This window comes from Sturnus vulgaris, chromosome 1 (assembly GCF_052056855.1).
Source record: "Sturnus vulgaris isolate bStuVul1 chromosome 1, bStuVul1.hap1, whole genome shotgun sequence".
Classification (NCBI taxonomy): Eukaryota; Metazoa; Chordata; class Aves; order Passeriformes; family Sturnidae; genus Sturnus; species Sturnus vulgaris.
The window spans coordinates 83,801,781-83,823,694 of NC_142243.1; the positions used below are offsets into that span (position 1 = coordinate 83,801,781).

Below are 21,914 nucleotides of genomic sequence, written 5' to 3' on the forward strand. Positions count from 1 at the left end.
TCAGAATCTGATGGTGAAGAGTAAAGACTGGGTTTTCAGAAGCTGAGTGAAAGCCAAGATAATACATGCTGACTTGTTTGATAAGCTAATATGTTTTCTTAAATATTTACTTACGTTTAGGCTTTCTTTCTTTCCTAAGTATCTGAACACTTCCTGTCCTCATTTGATATGGACTGCACTGCTGATACAAAGAGGGAAATTGTGCAGTGTATGGGCTCATTCCAGGATGGAGTGGCAGAAAAGTGTTCCGATTACTTTCAAAGATACAGACGTTCTACACATGTGACTCCCAAATCCTACCTGACCTTTATTCAGGGTTATAAAACAACATACAAAGAAAAGCATGCTGAAGTGCAGACATTATCAAACAGGTAAACTACTCAGGTTACTTCTGTTTTTTTGTAGTTTTTTCCCCCAGGTAAGGTATATTCTGATATGCTTCATTTCAATGCATGGCTTGTCTCCTCACACAGCAAAAAAAAATATAAGCTAAAGACTATATACATTTGGAGGGGGGCAGGGGAAAGAGTAGTGGTGCATGAAAAATAGAGGTAGAGGGCAAATGAGGGGAATCTAAATGATATCCATGTGTTTTTAAAGAGTAAAAGAAGACATCTACTTGTAATTTCATAGTATATTGCTTTGTTGGGAGTTACAATTTCTGTTCTCCTATATTTGTTCAGCTGTCCAAGTACTGCACAGCTTTTGCAATAGCAGCCTCTGTCGAGGCCCTTTAAACTTGTCTGAAAAGTCACGAATGAAGAAGTTTTGATAGAAAAAAAGTGCTTTTGAAGGGGCATTTTAATGTAGAATCAGAAGTTTTTGTCTCAATGCTATTTTTCTTTTACTCTCTTTTGTTTGGTCTTAGTTTGTTTTCAGCATCCACTTCAAATAAGAAATACTGATAGGTTATAATTTTTAGAATTTTAGAAATCAGAAAAATGCTCTCTATTGTACAGAACTCAGTTCTTTGAGTATTGACCCAAGAGGGACAGTGACATTTATAGAACCAACCATGTAGGATTTTTATTCAGTGATAAAGACATATTGTTTGATTAGAAGTGGGTAAAATTTCAAGCTGCAAACTTTATTAATGTACTTTATTATCCACTTTATTGGTTCTGAAGATATCAGAAAGGTGAAAGTTCTTGTCCAAGTTTTATTTTTTTGGCGTAAAGCATCTTTTGCAATTGTTAATTTTAATTTATGTGTTTCGTTCTATAGGTGGAAAGTAGAGTGTAAATTACATAGTGAATGAGATGATTTTTATTTTTCTTTTTAACTTCAGAATAAATACTGGTCTGGAAAAATTGAAAGAGGCCTCTGAATCAGTGGCTGCTCTAAGCAGAGAACTGGAGGTAAAAGAAAAGGAACTTCAAATTGCCAATGAGAAAGCTGACATGGTATGTACAGCCTTCAAAGTGTATTGCTGTTTGATTATTTTTTTCTCCTTTCATTCTTTCTATTTTGAAAAGGTTAATAATTTAAAATGAAGTTAAGTGATGGAAAGAAAGGACCTTGGAGTAAATGATCTTATTTGAGTTTACTGGGATTGGACAGATATGATTTTACAATAAAGCTCTTTTAACTATGACAAGTGGGTTTTCTCACATTCTAGGTATTGAAAGAAGTTACTGTAAAAGCACAGGCTGCTGAGAATGTGAAGGGTGATGTTCAGAAAGTGAAAGACAAAGCCCAAGCTATCGTAGACAGTATCACAGTTGACAAAGCCATTGCTGAAGAGAAGTTGGAAGCTGCCAAGCCTGCTTTGGAAGAGGCAGAAGCAGCCTTACAGGTTAGTACTTGGACCATCTATAACTTTAGCACTTGTTTGTCTTTGAAATACAAAATTACAGGTGCATTGCATAACTCTTCACTTGACAAAAAAGAAATATATGTATTTTGAGGCTTTTTAGGTTCAGGTTTACTTGGTTTTTTTCACATAAGTACCAATCCCCAAATAGTCAGTTTTCAGAAAAGGGTGAGTTTTAACTTTCTTTGAAACTATAATTGATATAGCATGTGCTGCAGGTTGATGTTAGACTAGTTACTGATTATTGATACTATCATTAAACATCTTGAAGTGCTGTCCATGTAAAATCAATCGTAATTCCATCCAAATCCAAACCTTTTATTTTAAGTTTTCACAAAGAAATTGCATTTTCAATAAGTTTTCTGGTCCACTATTTTCTGTCTTCTTAAAAAAAAAAACCCAACAATGATTAGGAGCTGTGGCATTACCAGGACTTCATTTCCTTCACTGTACTTTTCTTGTAAAACTTTTTTAATAGAATGCCCATATATTTAAGATTAAAAAATATTAATATTAGTTAATCTTGCATAATATTTATCTTTATATCTTCTCACTTGACTTTATAGGAATAATGTTCTTCAAGACATTTTGCTGTGAGCAGTAGTAGTGGAATCTGAAATACACCTGTTAGATGCTAGCAGGGAGCTCACATCTCAAGAAACAGAAAAATGGGAAGGAAAAACCTGAAGGATAGACAAATCTCAAAGAGTTTTATGTAGATTTACTGGAAATTGTACCTTTCCATTTGAGAGGCTGCCAGCAGTTGTGATGGTTTAAGGCTGATTTGAAGTAATGCATGATTAGCTTTGAAATCTAGTGTAGAAAAATTTTTATGGATTTTCTGAATGTAAGACTTAAGTTTGAGTGAGAAGTTTGAGAGAGATGTTTAACAGTCTCTGTTAATCAGACTACCATGATGCTTAAAGGACAGAGTGCAAAAGTCTAAATGAAGGTTGATGGCCTGACAGCTGGAATAGTGAAATAAGGGAGAATGTATTCTAAGATCCTGATATATAGTCACAGGAATAAGGTTGAAGAACTAGCAACAGCAAAACAACAAACCCTGTGGTGGGCAAGCATTCTGACATGTGAAAAAATAAGCAATGTTAATTACTTAGCATCTGCAGTATAAAGAGGACATCAGTATCCTGTGTCTGGCCCTGTACCTTATTAAAGCTTACTTGCTACTTTTGACTAAAATAGCTGAACCAAAACAATACTGCTTTTCTTGAAATGTAGGGTCCTAATAAATGAAAACGTGATTTCAAGAAAAAGCAATGCTGGCATTATTGTAAAACTTCTCAATGGGAAAATATATTATTCTTTCCTTCCTTTCCTTCCTTTCCTTCCTTTCCTTCCTTTCCTTCCTTCCTTTCCTTCCTTTCCTTCCTTTCCTTCCTTTCCTTCCCTTCCTTCCCTCCCTTCCCTCCCTCCCTTCCTTCCTGGGTCTGCATCTTTCAAAAAATGAATCTCATAACCATTACAGATTTTCAAATTTGATCTAGGTATTCCTATAGTAGAATTCTGCTTGCAGAGTCGAGAAATGCCTATTAAAATATTTGATAAATAGAAAGGTCATTACCCAAATTAAAAAAAGTGATTAGCTATTTCACTCAATTTTTAACATATTTTAAGAATGATGAGTGCTACATTAAGAGAAAAGTATGTACAAAATATAAGCATTTCTAAACATATAATGAGAATAGCTTTTTAAAGTTTGAGTAAGAATTGTCCAAGTTCAGTAAAACTTTGTTGCACTTTGACCTGTAATAAAAATAGCATATTAAATACACAACTATAGTTAAGTAAATAAATAAATAATGTTTAAATGTAACAGTTTTGCCACAATTGGTATGTTAGTAAAAAAAGCTAACATTTTAAGAAAGCTAAGCTGAATTTCCTAACAGTCACTAAGAAACACTGGGGTAAAGTTTTCACACAGATATCTGGAAAAACTCTGGTGAATCATTTGGTGCACACTGAACCAAATAAGCAGTAAAATATTGAACGGAAACAAAGGGCTGGCAGAGGGAAGGCGATCTGGATAATCTGCAGTACTTTGTAGTCCCTTTATTGAATTATAGACACAAGTAATTAAAATCTGCCTTCACGAATTCCCAGTGAGGCGTGTGCTAGGCTAGAAGCAAGGTGTCATAACACTCACAGTCATCTGTTGCTCGCTGTTTGGGCTGTCTTATACTTGGACTGATTAAACAGCCTGTGAATGAGCAAAGCTTCTGCTCAGAGTTGTGTGTGCTGTAAGAGCAGGTCTGTCCATCAGCAGTTCCCATTGTTCAGGGTTTTGTTGCTCTGGGTGTGTGGTGCAGTATGCACTACTGCTCAAATCAATTCTTCTCTAAGAAGACATCTTCAGCAGACTTTTCTGATAAGTCTTTTCTGATTCATGATGTAGAATTAGGAGTTACAGTGTTAGACTTGCACACTAGGCTTATTTAGCCTTACTTAATAGGGCCTAAGTTTTCATACCTTATTATAATTTATTTTTCTCACAGGCCTGCTCCTATGCCAGGAATATTCCTGGTAAGAAGTATTAGAAGGTGCAAATATATATATATATATGTATATATATGTATATACACCAGGCCTTCTCACTGGTTTCCTTAATTTACTTCATTTGATGGATGTCAACAAAAAGTATTTCCTTTCTAGACTCAATTTCTGGTCAGTATGTTAGCATTTAAAAAACCAAGTAAAATTTCAATATATTTCTGGTTTGCTCTTTTTTATTGTCAAAGCAGTTCATGGTAGTTTTGAGTTTTAAGGTGCTGCTGCACTGAGATTTCCTAGTAGTTGTTATGAGTTAGTAGTAAAAATCTGATTTGAGGTGTTTCTAGCTTCATGCTTTTTAGATAACATATTTTTTTCTCCCACTGATTAATAATACAGCTGGTGAGCTAATGCTCCATGTTAGATTACCTAAACAGTGGCAGTGATTGCCTTGCCCTTTGTTTTGAATTCCCAGACAATAAAACCTGCAGACATCGCCACGGTCCGCACGCTGGGCCGGCCCCCGCACCTCATCATGCGCATCATGGACTGCGTGCTGCTGCTCTTCCAGCGTAAAGTCAACCACGTGAGAATTGACCAGGAAAAACGCTGCGCCGTCCCCTCCTGGCAAGAATCTCTGAAGCTGATGACAGCAGGGAACTTCTTACAGAGCCTACAGGTGCCTGTGCCACCTTTATTTGTCTATTTTAATAATGTAAGAAAATAAGGGACAATGTTTTCTCTGGTGTTCATAGGAGAACAAATGTGCAAGGGAAATCAGACGGTAGATCTGAAATATTAAGGGCTTAAGAATAAATATGCCAGAATGAAATAAGCTTTAATCCTTCTTGTAAAGTCGTGTTATAAATCAATTATAATTTTTCCCAAGCATGGCAATGAAATTGTTTTAGATGACAAATGACTCAAAGCTTTAAGCGTTTGGTTTGGATAGCCATTACTTATCTATTTCATTAAAGCTGATAAAAACCATCTTTTTTATGGTATTTAACTTTTCATTACTTTTCAACACTGCAGCTTGTGCACCAGCTTGGGAAAGCATAGATGGTTATTAGGATGAATACAACCAGGACTTTTTAAAAAGTCCTTTAAAAAGTCCATATGAGATTTTTTGGTTCACAGCATTTGTCTAGGGAAATGGAAAGATTATGTAACTGGTAAACAAATCTCTTTTCATAACTAAAACTAATAATATGATGATTTATCTAGTTGGAATAAATGGTGTGTTTTCCTGCTCCACTGAGTGTTATCATCCCTCCTGATATCTGCATTATGAGTTTACTTAATTTGTCACTGGTCTAGTTGGAGGCTTGACCAGCTTTGTATGGTTGGTAGTGGCATGGATGTTATTTATGTAGTATTCACATTGCATCTACTTGTAAAGGTTTTTAATTTTCTAAAGGACATCAACATTTCATTATGCCTGTGCTTCATTAAACCTATTTGGGCTTCAGGGAACAGCTATTTTTCAAGTTTGTCTGGGATAGGGTTTCATTATACTTTGTAAATAAATTTGAGGGAGAAAATGGAGAGCTTTTCAGGAGGAAAAGGGAAAAATATGGGTTTTTTTGAGAAAAGAGTAAAAAAAATTCTTTAAAAATTAAATACATTCCACTAATTAGACAAGATAATTTAAGGATAAGATGGCTGGCTTGCCCTTTGAAAGGACTGTCTTATAGAATGTATTTGAACCAAAGTTTAGCCCTTCATTTTCTTTTTCAAGATTATTAAAACTTATTCTGTCTTAAGCAAAAGGAGATTTCAATCAGGACCTGTGATATTTTGAAACAATGATTAGCTGTGTAACAGGAATAGTGAGTGTGAGACAACAAAGATTAAGAATGAAGACAAACTTTTTTCCATTTTGTAAGTATATGTAACAGTGGAATGACTTTGTAAAGGTCTCAAAGATGCATGTGACAAATAACTTCATGTTAGTTGCTTGTATGTAACACTAATGATCTTTGTAGTATTCTATGTGTTCTGAAATACATGTATATATATTTTAGTTGTTATATATGTTTTACATCTTGAACTTTTAAAAAACTTTTTTTCAGCAATTTCAGAAAGACACAATTAATGAAGAAGTGGTAGAGCTTTTGAGCCCTTATTTTGAAATGGTGGACTACAACATTGAGACAGCTAAGAGAGTATGTGGGAATGTTGCTGGCCTTTGCTCATGGACCAAAGCTATGGCAGTATTTTTTTCCATCAACAAAGAAGTATTACCTTTAAAGGTACATCTGATAATCAGTCAAATACACCCTTTTCTCCTTCTCATCCTCAACTGTTTGCACTTGAGGATTTAATCTGTGGGAAATTTCGTCTGCCTTACTTGAACTAGTGCTTCCCTCTCCAGAAATTTATTATCTTGAACACTTTAGTTCTGCAATAAAATATATTTCAAAGGTACTTCCACTCATAAGCTGTCAAAATTATGAAAGAGATGGTGTGGTTTTATGCTTCTGGACCCCTACTCAATGGGATTAAAGCACATGTCATATAGTTAAATACACTACTGGATTGCTCTACATTAATTTTGAATTCAGTAGAAAAAAGCCTTGAGATTTGGTTCTTTTAATATTTCAGGTGTCAGCTCATAAGATTGTACAGAGACTTTTCATCATTGTTATGTGGAGGAAAAAAACAGGCCTAAGTAGCTAGAATGAAAGTCAGGAAGAACATAGTCAAACACGTTTAACAAAGAATAGCTAGTAATATAATAGGAATGATTGAGAGAGGAGCAAGATTTGTGTTTTGACCTAGCATATTGGTCGATTTGATTTGGACAAATCAAGTAGACTTCTAGAGGCATCATTCTATTCTGCAAGCCATGGCAGACTAAATTTTGTGTCACATGAAGAATGGCTGACATTCCCAGAAATATTTGTAATTTTTTTTTTCTAATTGACATTAGACCAACTGCTCAAGTGCAGCCATCTGAAATAACAATTTAATTTTTTGTAAAATTCAAATGAAAGGTTTTTTTTGAGTGATGAAATTTCTACTGAAGAGTTTGATTTGGAGATGTAGTACAAGAAAATTTTCTGAAATATAGCAAATATTTTGGAATTCTCAGTGTTTTTATGCTCTGCAGGCTAATTTAGCAATTCAGGAGAAACGCCTAACCAGTGCCATGCTGGATCTGCAGAAAGCTCAAGAAGAACTGGGAGCCAAGCAAGAAGAACTAGATATTGTGCAGGCAGAGTATGAAAATGCAATGAGAGAAAAACAGGTGAACTGCCCTTTACAAAAAAGAAGATTCTACCCTTGCTTTAAGGAACACTTAATGTGTTCTTTCAATTTCACTATTATTCCTTGAAAAGGATGTTGATGGACTGCAGATAAGAGATAGATAGTGTTTCAATACTGCCTCTTTGCTTTCTGCCTCTCTCCTTTGCCTCTGATCCTTTCCCCTTTTCCTCCCACCCCCTCAAAAACTATTTTATTTGTATTCTTTATTCAGTGCCCACTACTGTAACTTCAAGTTTCTTGTATGCTTTCTATGTATAAGGTATTTGAAATTCTCAGTAGAATTCCCCAGAATGAATAAGTATCAATAATTTTACATACCATTCAACAACTGCACCAAAGTAAAAGTTAAGAACAGAAATATAAAAAAGAAATATTGAATCGTGTTTCTGGGAGATGTTGATAGTTTGTCCTGGTATATTTTTTCCATCTCACTTTCCCTCCCCTGCATGGTGATAGAGATGTTTGAAACTATATTTCTAACCTGTTGTTTGTCTACTGGTTTAATAAGATGTAGAGATTTTTTCTGGCCTATCAGATATATGACTGTAAACAATTTTTCTTGGTGCATGGTTTTCTCTAGATTTTGCTGGAAGATGCTGAGCGTTGCCGACATAAAATGCAAACTGCCTCAAGTCTTATAAGTGGTTTAGCAGGTGAAAAAGAGAGGTGGACAGAACAGAGTAAAGAATTTGCCATGCAAACCAAGAGGTTAGTTGGTAAGTTTTTATCCAAACCTTTGAACCTGGAAGCAAGTTGTTTGAGTTGTAATGGGTAGTGAAACTGAAAACTTTTGAAATGTCAAACTTTTCCTTTGTATCTTAGATCCCTGTCTCAAAAAATGAGGGTAATTGTTTTTATCCCCTTGCTAAAGCCCTGTTAGGTGAAAAATAAATATAAGTCTAAAGTTCATATTTAAAAAGATAATGGAAGCTGTGAATGTGGTGGCACATATTTGGGACACTACAGTTTTAACTTGACTGATGTTTGTAGGTAACACTCCAAAGAGAGTGATATGTTAGCAAGCGCCAATAAAATGTGTATAACTGAGAATCTATATAGAGGTGAGGGAGACTGGTACTCAGGCACTGACATTTATGTGTAGAAATCAATATTTTTAACTGCAGTTACTAATGTTCATAAAAATTTGCTTCTTAGAAAGTCATTATTATTTTTTAAATTTGCACTTGTAAACTAAAGTACTTTGTAATAAATAATCGGTTTATTAGTTAGATCAATAAATGAAATTCATCTCATCATTTACTGTGGGCTGAAGTTCTTCTCTGTCTTTTACCTTGAAAGGCTGCAAAAAGCAGCCTTGTAATAAAGGCTGTATTATAGTAACTAGCTTGTATTTTATTTGCTGATATAATATATACATGTGCATTAACTTAATAAAATGTGGGATACATTCCCCACAGACTCATCCTATTTATTTTATAGATAACTTGAAAATGTCTGAAAAGTATTGGCTCTCAGTATGAAACTATGATTTATTCTTCAGTTTAAATCTTGCATTCTTATTTCAGAGGTACAAAGCCCCCTCAAACTATGGTGTCATGAAATTTAGGGGGAAAAATTTTGAAATTGAACAGAAGATTAAAAGTTGTCACACTTAATACCTCCATAATGATATCTGTGACAGTTTTTATTGCCTGTTCTTATAAATGCACAAGGAAAAGTTGGAACTAAAAGTTTGTGCCATGTGTTCCTTGTGCAGGATCTGGTGTTTAGAATTGCGTTATGTGTGTGTTGAGTTGACCTTAACAAGCTGCCAGATGCTGATCTCTTGATTCCTACAGTTGTATAGCAAGAATAAAGTAAATGTGGCCTCTGCTGAAATATACCATTATTGTGCCATGCAATGAGCCTTGGAAGAAAGATTGATTTGACTTCTTTATGGGTCCAAATGTGTTTTTCAGTTACCAGCCAAAACATGTAGCAACTAGTGAAGGAAACAGCTTGTTCATTAATAGAATTGGCGAAGTTGTAATGCTTTGGTTTGTTTCTTTTTTTTTTTCCCTCCTTTTTCTCTTTGAGGTGATGTACTCTTGGCCACAGCTTTTCTGTCCTATTCTGGTCCTTTTAACCAAGAGTTTCGCAGTCTGCTGTTAAATGACTGGCAAAAGGAAATGAAAAGCCGAAGAATTCCTTTCCGTAGCAACTTGAACCTCATAGAGATGTTGACTGATGCTCCAACTATCAGTGAATGGAACCTGCAAGGATTGCCAAATGATGACTTATCCATACAGAACGGAATCATTGTCACTAAAGCTTCTCGTTATCCTTTGTTAATTGATCCCCAAGCACAGGGTAAAATTTGGATTAAAAATAAGGAAGGCAGAAATGACCTTCAGGTAATAGAAATGCTTGTGCTTTCATAATCCCTAAAAACTTAGTTTACAAAGCACTGCAATTCAGTGATTCACCTAATGCTTAGGAAATGCCATTTATATTAAAAAATATGGTTTTAATATAAAGAATACGGCAGATATTCTCAGGTATATTTTAGTGGATTTGAGATTTGGCTAGAAGTGGAAGTGTATCCTTTAACACTAGTGACTCCCATTCGTTTAATGAATTTATTTTAATGAAATATAAACTTCAGAAAATAGGCTGGATGGGAAATGTCTGGTAATAAACACGTTTTCAGAATAGCATAAGTGTTAGGAAAAACCAACAACTAGTTGATTAATACGATTACATGTAAGTGTTTTTAAATGAAGATTCACAGAAAGATATTTTTTCATCTTTTAATCAGAAATTATTTTTAATTTCTGTTGTCTTAGTATGGATGTCAGCTGCTAAGGGCTCTGTGAATATAGAGGGAAGACATAGTACTACAATGTTCAGTCTGAGAATACACAAATTCAATTCAAACAAGAAAATATGAGGAAGAATGTCCTTACTGGCTCCAATTATGATTACACTGATAAACCAGCTTTAAAAAAAATCCCTGAAAGCCATAAAAGTAATTTGAGGTGTGGTAATAGAGTGACTCTGAGAATATTACTACCCCTTTCATGCTGATTGTTATCTAGGTGTGGAAACCTTTAATGGTCACTTAGTTATGATAAAAATGATTATTATGAATGTGCTTTTTGAACATGTTGAAAATCCAAGTTATACTGGGGACTATTTAAAGCAAAGACTGTTTAAGGTCTTGTTTCATGTAAACCACTAATTTTCAAGGGTGACAAAACCCCCAGAAGAATACTGATCTTGGAATTGACCCTGCTGCAGTTCGACTTGGAGATGTTTTCCAAGATAAAAATGAAGGTGCTAAAAGGTTCCTGTGAACTTTTCTTGTGAAATTTTTGAGTAGCTGCACTCATAGGATATCAAAACTGCAAGTGCTCAGCACTGATTTGCTTCTACGTTTGCAGCTGAAAAATAGAACTTTGTGATCCATGAGATCTGGCAATAGGGTATGCTGATATTACCTTTCCTTGAGCTCACAATCTTTGCCTTAATACTAGTCTACTCACAGGGTCGTTTTTTTGGCAAAACTTTAAAGAAAATGAAATAGTTTATAAATTTAAAAGTAACAAAAAAGCTTGGTAAACGGGCATAATATACTGCATCTATGTTTTTAGATAACTTCTTTGAATCACAAGTATTTTAGAAACCACTTAGAAGACAGCCTTTCTTTGGGAAGACCTCTTTTAGTAGAAGATGTTGGAGAAGAGCTTGACCCAGCACTTGATAATGTTTTGGAAAGAAATATCATCAAAACAGGTTCAGCCAACAAGGTAAAAATAAAACAAATGAGCAAACATATGGAAATTCCTCTTTTCTCCCTTCCTCTTCCCACACCTTCTCCTTAGCAAAATAAATCCTAATAAATATAGGAGTATAAAAAATTGAGCTAATTTAAACTTGATAAATGCTAATACAGGAAAAAATAAGGTAGGGTTAATTCACAAATTGTTAATATATTTAGTGTATGGTGTTCCTTATTCCTTTGCTTATGACAATTTTTAGAAGTTGAAATAATTTTTGAATGAGGCATTTAAAGTGGTCCTTGACTGTTCTCAACAAATTGTTTTCATCAGATGTGTCATTTAAAACTGGATTTTTATGCCTTTACACAGAAAAATGTTACTTTTTTTCCTATATGCAGTATCTGAAAAAGTGTGTATTGCCTCTTGATATTTCAAGACTTCTTTTTAACGTTTTTCTTAAGGTGAAAGTTGGTGATAAGGAAGTAGATGTTATGAATGGCTTCAGACTTTACATTACTACAAAACTGTCAAATCCGTGTTACTCTCCTGAAATTAGTGCTCAAACCTCCATCATTGACTTTACAGTTACTATGAAAGGTCTTGAAAATCAACTCTTAGGCAGAGTCATTCTCACAGAGAAACAGGTAAAAGAATTGATTGTATCTATTTTTCTGACTTTACTTCTTACATTTACCTGTAGAATGTTTAATTTTAATCTATTACTCTCTACTCCCATATTGCAAGGTAGCTTTCTGGCTCTCTATTGTGATTATTCTTAGTATAATCTATCTGTAATGGTTTAAAAAGTGGCACAGAAGCAATTGACTCATTCATGTGGAATTTTCTCTGTCTCTTTATTGTTGCAACTGTACTGTATTGACCTTATTTTCCCTGCCTTAATGAGTTATATCCTCATGAGAATGGCCTGTGAAAAGCAAAAGGGCCTGAAGTCAAAACTGATATTCTTCTATCTACACACCCTGACCTCATGGCAGCATAACCTAGTGCAAAGAATTCAGACTTAGTTACTTCCTTGCTCCAACAGAAAATGGGCTACCTACTTATTTTGACATTGCAGATAAATTAGTTGAGGAAGTCCAGGTTCATGATGCCAGCCCCAACAACATGCCACCTGCAGTTCTGGAGGGAGGCTGATTGGTGTCTTTTTAACTATGGAACAGCTAATCCCTGTAACTATAAGATCAGGCAATGCTGATGTCATAAGAAACACTATGCAGCTATGATTGTGTATTCACTGGTGTATTTACTGAGATTTTGACAATAGTTCCAGTTTACCTTCACTAGAGAAGAATGACAGGAATATCTTTGTTTCCTTATTGTGATATCGGTTGAGGTTCTCCTGTCCTTCCAACACCTCCTTCTGCCCCGCCAATGTAAGATTTTTTTGTTAATAGTCTCAGTCATCTTGTTCACATTGAGTAGTTGCATTTCATTCCCAAACAGTGCATGGATCTTGTGAAACAAATCACACTCTTATCTGTTAAGGTCTGTTTTTTGTCAGACAGCTTCATTGCAGCATCAGCTTCTCTTCTACCACTGACAGCTTGTCATCCCACTATGTAATGAAATTATCACTGTCTATCTAAAACACATAGTGATGAGTATATTCACAGAGGCTTGTGCCAAACTTCACTTCTTGGGCCTTGAAATACAGTACATTCCTCCAGGAGACAGTCAGTTTATCAAATTCCTCCAGACATTGCTGTTGCTGTGTGCTTGCTTGGAGGACACAGAAAAGGGAAGAGCTTGAATTTTCTCAGAGGAGCTAAGAAATAGATGGAGAAATAACAGTCTCTAGTTGGAACCTGGGGAGTTCTGGTTAGATATTAGGGAAAAAATATTTACACTAACAGTGGTCAAACCTAGGAGCAGATTGACCAAGGATTTTGTGGAATTTCTATACTTGGAAGGATTCAAGATTAACCCGGATATTGCCCTGAGCAACTGAGCTGTTTAGATCTGAGCAGGGGTTGAACTAGTTATTTTTTGTAGGTGCCTTCCAAATTAAAATTTTTCTACTATTCAGTGGCCTCTTTGTCACTAAGTGGGAATGTGTAATAAGTGGACATACAGTGCTCTCTCTACCTGTTTCTCAGAGTGTTGTACTCACTACTGCTTTGTTTGAAGCCACCTGGGAATATTTCCTCTAGATAAATGACAAGTGGACCACTTGACAGGCAGGGGAACTTCTACAGAGTATACTTACCATGCTGTGGTTTTCTTGGCCTCTGTTTATACACCTTATGGTTCAAGGTTTGCTGAGTCAGTTTGATCACATCACATCACACCGTTCAAATACTTTTCTATTATGTCTAATGATGCATCTTTGGGAATTTGGGGATTTCTCTCTTAAGTGTCTGGATTCTTACCACTTTTTGTAGCCTTTGCTAGGAGAGTGGTGGAATTATTTTACTGTGAGACAGTTTTCCAAATGATTTGAGCAGTATGACTGCTTGGTGATATCCAGTGTTACAATGTACATGTGGAACCTCTGTCTCAGAAACAAAAGAGATGATTTATTTGAAAGCAGAGATCAAGATTTTTATGTACATTTCTGTCCTTCTTCTCATTCTATCATCTCTTATATGGTTCTGGTCTTAGAGTGAATGAGGTTTAGACCTCCAGCAAGGGAAATGAGTGTTTACAGTATGTTATTTAAAGTTTCTGCGAAGTCTGACTCTCTGTTGTCTGGTATGCCCATTAGAAGAATCTTTGTCACATACATCTCACAAAATTGTTTACTGATAGGAACACTGGTACTGATTTCTTACTTTCTACCAGAATGTTAAACCAATTGTAAGATACAAGTGAAGCATAAGGTCAACGGGCAGATGGTATATCTGTATAAATTTGATTCTACTATATTTCTTGGAATAATAGGATTTGAGAGATTAGAAATATGTCTGAAGGTAGTATAACATGATATTTTAATGATATCATTATTTTGATACATTGGCTGTTATGTAATTTGACAAAAACTTGTTTATTTTGTGTCATAGGTAAGCCAGATTAGCAGTGGAGTTATAATACACAATAACTCTTTATGGCTTTTTGAATTTTCACATTCATATATCAAGATTTTTGCTGGGAAAAGGCTTAAGTTTTGTAAGGAACAGTTGATGCAAATCCTTGTAGTTGTGAATCATTTTGTGAGAGGATGATATAAGCTATGTAGCAGCTTTCATATTTTATGAATATTAACAAGAAATAGCATTCTTTGGTGCAGTCAGTAAAATGTCATCTCCTTGTGAAAGGAATTCCATAAAACTGAATATAATCTCTTTGGTGCAAGTTCCTTGAATTTATGTACATGGTAACTTGGCTTACTTTTTCTGCATCCTTGGTCTTATGAATGGAAAATTTTGATGATATGAAGAAAGCTTTAGACTGTTTACACTTTCTGATCCACAAAAAGCATTTTAAGAGTTTAATAAATGCATCTTTTTTTTTTCTCTAAGGTTTTCATCTAGGCTTACTTCACTTTAGCTTGGTAACTCTGTTTCCACCTTGTTTGTCAAGCTCTTCTTATGAGGAGAATAGCTTTCTGTTTTTATTTTGCATTTATTTTTGTATTCTAATATTTGTATTATTCTGTATTTATTTTTGAATTCTAAAGTGTGTTAAACTTTTTAAACTGAACTCAGAAAAACATCAAGTTTAATTTGGCTCAGTATGTTAATTATTATTTAAATTGGATGATAACTTTCTTTTAATGCTATTCTTAAAAAAATAGTTGCTACTTCATCAAACTTGCATGAAAAAAATGCTCCATGAAACTCTTACCTGTTTTTCTTCAGTTCCATGAAGCAACAGTTGATTGAAATGCAGGTAACTGTAGTTTTCTTGTCTCTTGTCATCAGTTATTGGCAGAATCTTTTGAATAAGTAAGCACAGCTTGTAAATTATGTTGTGTTTGCATTATTCTAAAATGTTTGTCCCACTACATATTTTCTACCTGATGATGGTTATGACGTTTCAATATACCAAGAAAAAACTCTAAATCTGATAATAATAAGATGATTTTTCTCAATTCCTTTTTAAGATACAAGGGCATTCTTTAAAACAAATAAGTGCTTGAATTAGGAATGTACGAGGAGAATGTAAGTTGAGAAGACCAGAAGTTTAGAACGTGGAAAAATTAAAAAAAAATAATTTCAAGAGTTGTAATAATTTTTCAAAGCTGTATAACTGAAGACTACTCAAATGAGGGAGTAAAACCTTTCCTTAAGCCTCGCTAAGGGCTCAGGTCAATTGTGTCTCTAGTGCTACAGGAGAGATCATGTATTTCTTAGTGTTGTCTCTGTTTCTTTGGAATATTGGCAGCCCCTAAGCAACGTGGAAATGGACTTGGCAATGATGGAGTGAACACGGAACTTCCAAGTTTGGAGAGACATTGTTAAAATTATTCGCCAGACCTTTGTAAACTTTGTGAAGTATTTTTCTAGACAGCAAATATTTCTGCCAACTGGCTCACTTACTGTTCATTCATAAGATTCATTTGAACCTTATCTTATGAAAAACTCTTAGCTCATCCTCTCTCTTCTTTTTACTTCACTGTATTGAAACATTTAGCGATATTTCAGTTGAGGATTTTTATCTCTGAGGGACTAATTTATATTAAGTTTTTAAAGATTAATATTAAGAATGAACTGAAAGGACTATTATAGCTGAAAAGTATTTTTCTAGAGATTTCAAATAGCTGTTTTTTTTATGTAAAACTCTTGATTAATAGTAATCCATCTTCTATATTTGGGCACCGGAAAATAAACTAGATACATAAACCACCCAGATTATATTGCTAAACATATAAAATAAATACTTGTAGTAAAGTAACTGAAGTTCTACATACTTTCTTAATCAATGAAGCATTTTAGTGAGAGGCTGAAATTATCCCTATTTGATGGAGGAGTATTGGCACTTCTTGAAATATCTAATGCTTGATTTGATGACTAAGAATGGTATTGAGACTAAATTTTCAATACAGTTATTGTAAAGCAAGTCATAAATAATATTTTTTCCCTAATATTACCATGTAATCTGATAGGAATTAGAGAAAGAAAGAACTGATCTTATTGAAGATGTGACTATGAATAAAAGGAGAATTAAAGACCTAGAAGATAACCTTTTATTTCGACTTACAAGCACTAAGAGTTCTCTGGCAGATGATGAGACTCTACTAATTGTATTGAGTACCACTAAGAAGACTGCTGAAGAAGTAACACAGAAACTGCAAACTTCTGCTGAAACTGAAGTACAGATCAATTCAGCCCGTGAAGAGTACAGACCTGGTGAGTGAAGGTAGTGATGGAAGACAAGCAGCTAGACCATTTACTTAAAACATCAATACTTAGTGTAGGAGAAATTGTAGGATGAGATCAGGAAGACCAAAACTGATGGGAGAGATCTGTGTTTCCCTGAAAGTGAAATGTATCCAGGAGATGTCATATTGAATTGTAATGGAGAAAACAGTCAATGTTATGTTTCATGTGGAATTTATAAAATTGAGTGAATTGTTCTCTTTGTAAACTTTCTATTGCTCTATAAACAAGTGTATCAGTCATTAGGGTGTTTAGGTAATTATATGTTTGGGTTCCATATGTTGACATTCTTTTACAGAGCTTATATAACATTAAGTACTCTTTCTGATGAGTGCTTCATCATTTATCCTTAGGTTATTATAGCCAACACATTTAGTCAACATATATAATCAACACAAAAGACAAAAGTCTTTTGACTTTTAACTGACAGATAATAATGTGAGAAAAGCGGGGAAAAAATAGCTCTCTGTAATTGCCTGCATTCTAGGAAATGTGTAAGATGGTACAGTTAGTGTACCAGAAGCATTGCAGTTATTGTAAAACCTCTGCGTTTAAAATTGACTACTAAAAAGAAGTTAAATCAGTTCTGGGCAAGTTAAATCAATATAGTTCGTTTGACTTTTATGACTCTGTAAAAGTCTGTAAAAATAAATTTGGACACTAAAAAGTATTTCATACAGCTATAATTTTTATATGTTCTGCTGATGACCTCAGTATCGCAATGTACTATCAAACTGCTCTCCACATACGCTCGTATTTGAAAACGAGGCTTTACATAGTTTGCATTAATTACAGAAAAGATTTTTTCCCCATGATGTATAAATGAGGATTAAATGAATGATTTTATTATTTTTCTGGCAGTAAAGGATAGAGGAACTCAAGGATCTTGAGTTATAATTAAAGTCCCTGTACTTGTTTTGGAGTGTTAAAGTTTTCTGCTCTGCATTTCTACTTTTAACAAATTTTTCTTTCTCATTCTTCAGTTGCAACTCGAGGAAGCATCTTGTACTTCCTTATCACTGAGATGAGCATGGTCAATGTCATGTATCAGACATCGCTTTGGCAGTTTTTGGGGCTTTTTGACCGCTCCCTATCCAGGTAATTTAGCTAAAAATAAGTATAATTTGTATTTACCCAGTTCTAGAGGTGCTTGTAGTACAGTAAAGGTTTATTGTAAACTAATATCAGAAAGAAGACTGTTGCTTCTTACAATCTTGACATGAATTTTCAGCTTAAATACCCATACAACTTTGTCAGTTAGCAAGGACAAGAACCTTCTAATGTAGAATCCTTCGAAATTTGTCATTAGATAATTAAAACCCATTATACTGCATTGATTTTCAGCTGGGCAAAAAGGTTTAATTAGAAAGTATTTTTTTTTTGGTTGTTGCTTCAATCTGAAAGTTGTTGCCAGCTTGCTCTCTGATATTCTGTTTGTGATCTATTTTTCATGTTTTGAAAACATAGAACTTTTTTGTTTTTGCATAGTATTCCCTTTTATAAAGCGTAAACAAATCAACTTTCAACTTCAGACCTTTCTTCTAACAGGTCTATCAAGAGCCCTATAACCAGCAAGAGGGTTACCAATATTATTGACCATATGACGTATGAAGTATTCAAATATACTGCCCGAGGGCTCTATGAGGAGCACAAATTTCTTTTCACATTGCTGCTTACTTTGAAGATTGATATACAAAGAAACAGAGTGAAGCACGAAGAATTTCTGACACTTATTAAAGGTTGGAACTATGAATAAATTTTAAGGAGAGCACATTATTACTATAGAAAATTTATGCATTTGTATCTCCTAGCCAGTATGCTCCTTCCTTTTGCCCATGAGAAACCAGTCAATTGTAAGAATACATGTTTATCATTCTGATCTGGTGACAGACAACATTTTATGGTAGTTCTAATTTATAGCAGCACACTTAATATTGATGAATATATCTTTGTAATCATGAGACTTTAAAAGGAATATTGTTAAGTATCCTTTATATTTGCTGCTCAAATACCATCAGTTATGTGTTTATCTTAGAAAAATTATTATTGCACTAAACATAGTAATGGGAGCAAATAGGAATAGAAAATGATGCTCACAGTTTAAAAGAGCATTGGAGTCTCAGCTGCATGTGACAAGGTCATGGCTTTGGTCTTGACTGCATACAAGCACTGAGTTCACCTGAAAGTTTGGATCCATTTTGTATTACCTTTTCAAGGGACTTAATTTTCCAGGCAGCATTTATTTAAGGATTATATATATTAATTTTTCCATGTTGAATCTTCAGAATATCTTTTCCCAAAAAGCTTTTATATCCAGGCACATTGCAAAAAAACAGTAAAGCCTCCAAATATAAATTGGTTAAGACTTCTGTTTAAGGTACATAAAAAAAATAAAAAACTAACCAAATTGCAAACTCATCTTGATCAAATATGGCATGTTTTTGCAAGGTAGAAAACTCCTGTAACACCATGATTTAAAATGGAGTACTGTATTTGTTTTTTCCCTTTTATTTTCTTTATTTTTCTTTGCCTCTCCAAAAGTACTAATAACTAATTTCAATTTTTTGCAGGTGGTGCTTCCCTAGACCTTAAAGCTTGTCCTCCTAAGCCGGCTAAATGGATTCTGGATATGACTTGGTTGAACTTGGTGGAACTCAGTAAGCTTGAACAGTTTTCAGATATTCTTGATCAGGTATGTAAGAGCTTTTAAAAGTTGATCTCTTGTTTAACGAGTAATTGTCTGGTATTCAAGCCCTGTGGTGGAAACTGGTTTATTTTATAGAAGAGAAACAAAACTGACAGCAGATAGCCAAATTATGGCCCTGACTGCTTAGCAACCTATGTTGGTATAAAACTCAGCCACCCACAGGAAAATAAGAAGAGTATAGAGTGTTCATGCTTTATATAATTATAATAATTTCAGATTGGGATTCAACTTGTCATTATACAATTCATACATTGCAACTTTATTCTTTTCAGGTTGTTAGATTATCTTACATCCCTGTTGTGCTTTCTTACACTGTTTTATGTTTGTTCCAATATTTCTCTGGTTACATGGAGTAAAAGTTAGTGAGAAGGTATTCAGTAAATTCAGTACTTGTATGAATAGTGTTATTGGACACTAAATGTATTGTAGCTAATTGTAAAGAGCTTTTGGTATGGGTGAAGAAAACTTTTCTGTGCTTTCATGTGGGGAGCAATTTTGTACTTGATGTTCTCAAACCTGTGTCTGTGCCTAGGTATCCATGTTCTGACATAGCTATGCTATTATATCATAATAGAAAATACTGATTATAGTGAAAATACTGTAGCTCCTGTTTTCAGAATGTGAATGCTCCAGGGTGTTGCATTCTACAATAGCATACTGAACTTTCTGAAGATTTATCCTATAATTTTTAATCTTTATCCTTATTTTCAAGCCTTATCAAATCTGTGGAAGAATACCTCTAAACAAATGCCTGGTTGTGGATTACGTGTCTCTGACACTCATTACAAGTTGGTGACCTAGCGGCAGTGCAAATATGACTTGTCTGTTTAGTGATATTTGCTTCTTTGTTGGTATAATTGCAGATTTCCAGAGAAGAGAAACAGTGGAAAATCTGGTTTGATAGTAAGAATCCCGAAGAAGAATTGGTTCCTAGTGGCTATGGTCAATCTCTGGACTGCTTCAGACATCTTCTTCTTATCCGATCCTGGTGTCCTGACAGGACCATAGCTCAGGTATCTTCATACAGCCTACCTGGCCTATTTAGGTATTGCTAGAACGAGTTTCCAGAATGCAGGTCTGTAGTATCTTATATAATGCTGAACACCTTTTTGTAATGGACCTTTATGTTGTATTTTCTGAAATTCTTTTCAGATCAATTATGTATTTGTTACAAAGGTCGTGATAACAAAATTATTCCAATATATTGAACAAATATTATCCACTGTGGTGGATATCAATGTGGTGATTTCTGCTGGAATCATATGTGTTTATCTAGATCTCCTTTATTAGTTCAGAGGATACTTTTGGCTATCTTTGCTTGCCCACTGGAATTTTAGAAGTGTTCCCGTGTTAGCCTGAAGTAAAATATTCTAATGAACTCGACTGGCTGAGAGAAAGTTCTAAATTATTTAATTGAGAAACTATTTCCTATATGGAAGAATTGGACCCACTTTAGAAAAAATCTTTATTAAAATCTGCTCAAAGCTCTCAATTTAAAGCCATTTATTAAAAAAGTATAAAATTAAAGTTTATTAAATAGATCTTTTTTAAAGAAAAATCATCTTCTAGGAGCCTATTTTTTACCTTTACGTTCTTCTCCAGTACACAAGAACAAAAAATTATAAAATTACTGACAATTCAGAGCAATTAATGATAGTTTACTGAAATTGGAATCTTGGAATCACTTGAAGTGTGGTATTAATTGTATTGATGCATATCTTTAGACATCGTGATTGGATTCAGAGAAAATCTCAGCAATTATTGGTGTAACTGCAATCAATAGGTTAAGCAGTACTGTATAAAGAATATCTCTATGATGTCTGCTATGTGTCTGAAAGACCATGCAAAATTAGTTCCTCCTTACTGTTAATGGGGCAAGGAAAACTTTCATCTTATGATGGTTTTATAAAAACTGATAGTTTATCAAATGTTTAACACTGAATGTCTTTCTGTCTCTGAGAAGTAACCCACAGGTATTAAGGGGAAGATTTATCTAAGACAAAAGCTGTGGGGGGGGGAAAGAACACAAGCAAGATCATCTCAGATTGTTTGAAGGAGCTTTTTCTATTTTTTTGCAAAAAAGAACAATAATCTAGTATTTTTAAAGATAAATAAAAAAGGGATAAGAGATTATTTTCACTTTTTCCTCTGGATCATCTACTTAGTTATTTTAATCATTGCTACTGTTAATTCATTGCTACTGTTAAGTCATTGCTTGTTTAACTGTGAAGGTGAGAAAGACTTTAGAGCTTTGAAGCCCATCTTTAATCCTTCTCTCCTATTTTTCTAGATTTTGAGGCTTAGAGTTACATTATTTAATGGATATATCTTTAAATAATTAAAAATTTTCTAAACCTTTAGAGAAGTTATTATTTTTATTATACTCTAGTTATAGTTCTTATATACAATGATGCATACAGATATATAGTAATATATAGTTATTTTAAAAATTTTAAATGATCATATAAAGCTATAAGAAATAACACTTTCAAAGACAGTATGATGTGTTGACATGTAAAAATAAACTTGTGTATTTATATTTTTGATACAAA

General features: G+C 34.1%; 1 protein-coding gene across 1 annotated transcript in view; it reads left to right on the plus strand.

Moving 5' to 3' along the window:
- DNAH5 (dynein axonemal heavy chain 5) overlaps nucleotides 1-21,914 on the plus strand; it is a 121,122-nt gene that overhangs the window by 85,659 nt on the left and 13,549 nt on the right. Inside the window, exons 56-70 of the mRNA XM_088170925.1 lie at nucleotides 140-371; nucleotides 1,289-1,403; nucleotides 1,619-1,795; nucleotides 4,797-5,000; nucleotides 6,397-6,576; nucleotides 7,437-7,574; nucleotides 8,175-8,310; nucleotides 9,632-9,948; nucleotides 11,188-11,343; nucleotides 11,778-11,960; nucleotides 16,382-16,625; nucleotides 17,639-17,753; nucleotides 18,204-18,394; nucleotides 19,226-19,347; nucleotides 20,226-20,375. Coding sequence (XP_088027051.1) covers nucleotides 140-371; nucleotides 1,289-1,403; nucleotides 1,619-1,795; nucleotides 4,797-5,000; nucleotides 6,397-6,576; nucleotides 7,437-7,574; nucleotides 8,175-8,310; nucleotides 9,632-9,948; nucleotides 11,188-11,343; nucleotides 11,778-11,960; nucleotides 16,382-16,625; nucleotides 17,639-17,753; nucleotides 18,204-18,394; nucleotides 19,226-19,347; nucleotides 20,226-20,375 — 2,660 coding nt within the window. The remainder of the gene's footprint in view (nucleotides 1-139; nucleotides 372-1,288; nucleotides 1,404-1,618; nucleotides 1,796-4,796; nucleotides 5,001-6,396; nucleotides 6,577-7,436; nucleotides 7,575-8,174; nucleotides 8,311-9,631; nucleotides 9,949-11,187; nucleotides 11,344-11,777; nucleotides 11,961-16,381; nucleotides 16,626-17,638; nucleotides 17,754-18,203; nucleotides 18,395-19,225; nucleotides 19,348-20,225; nucleotides 20,376-21,914) is intronic.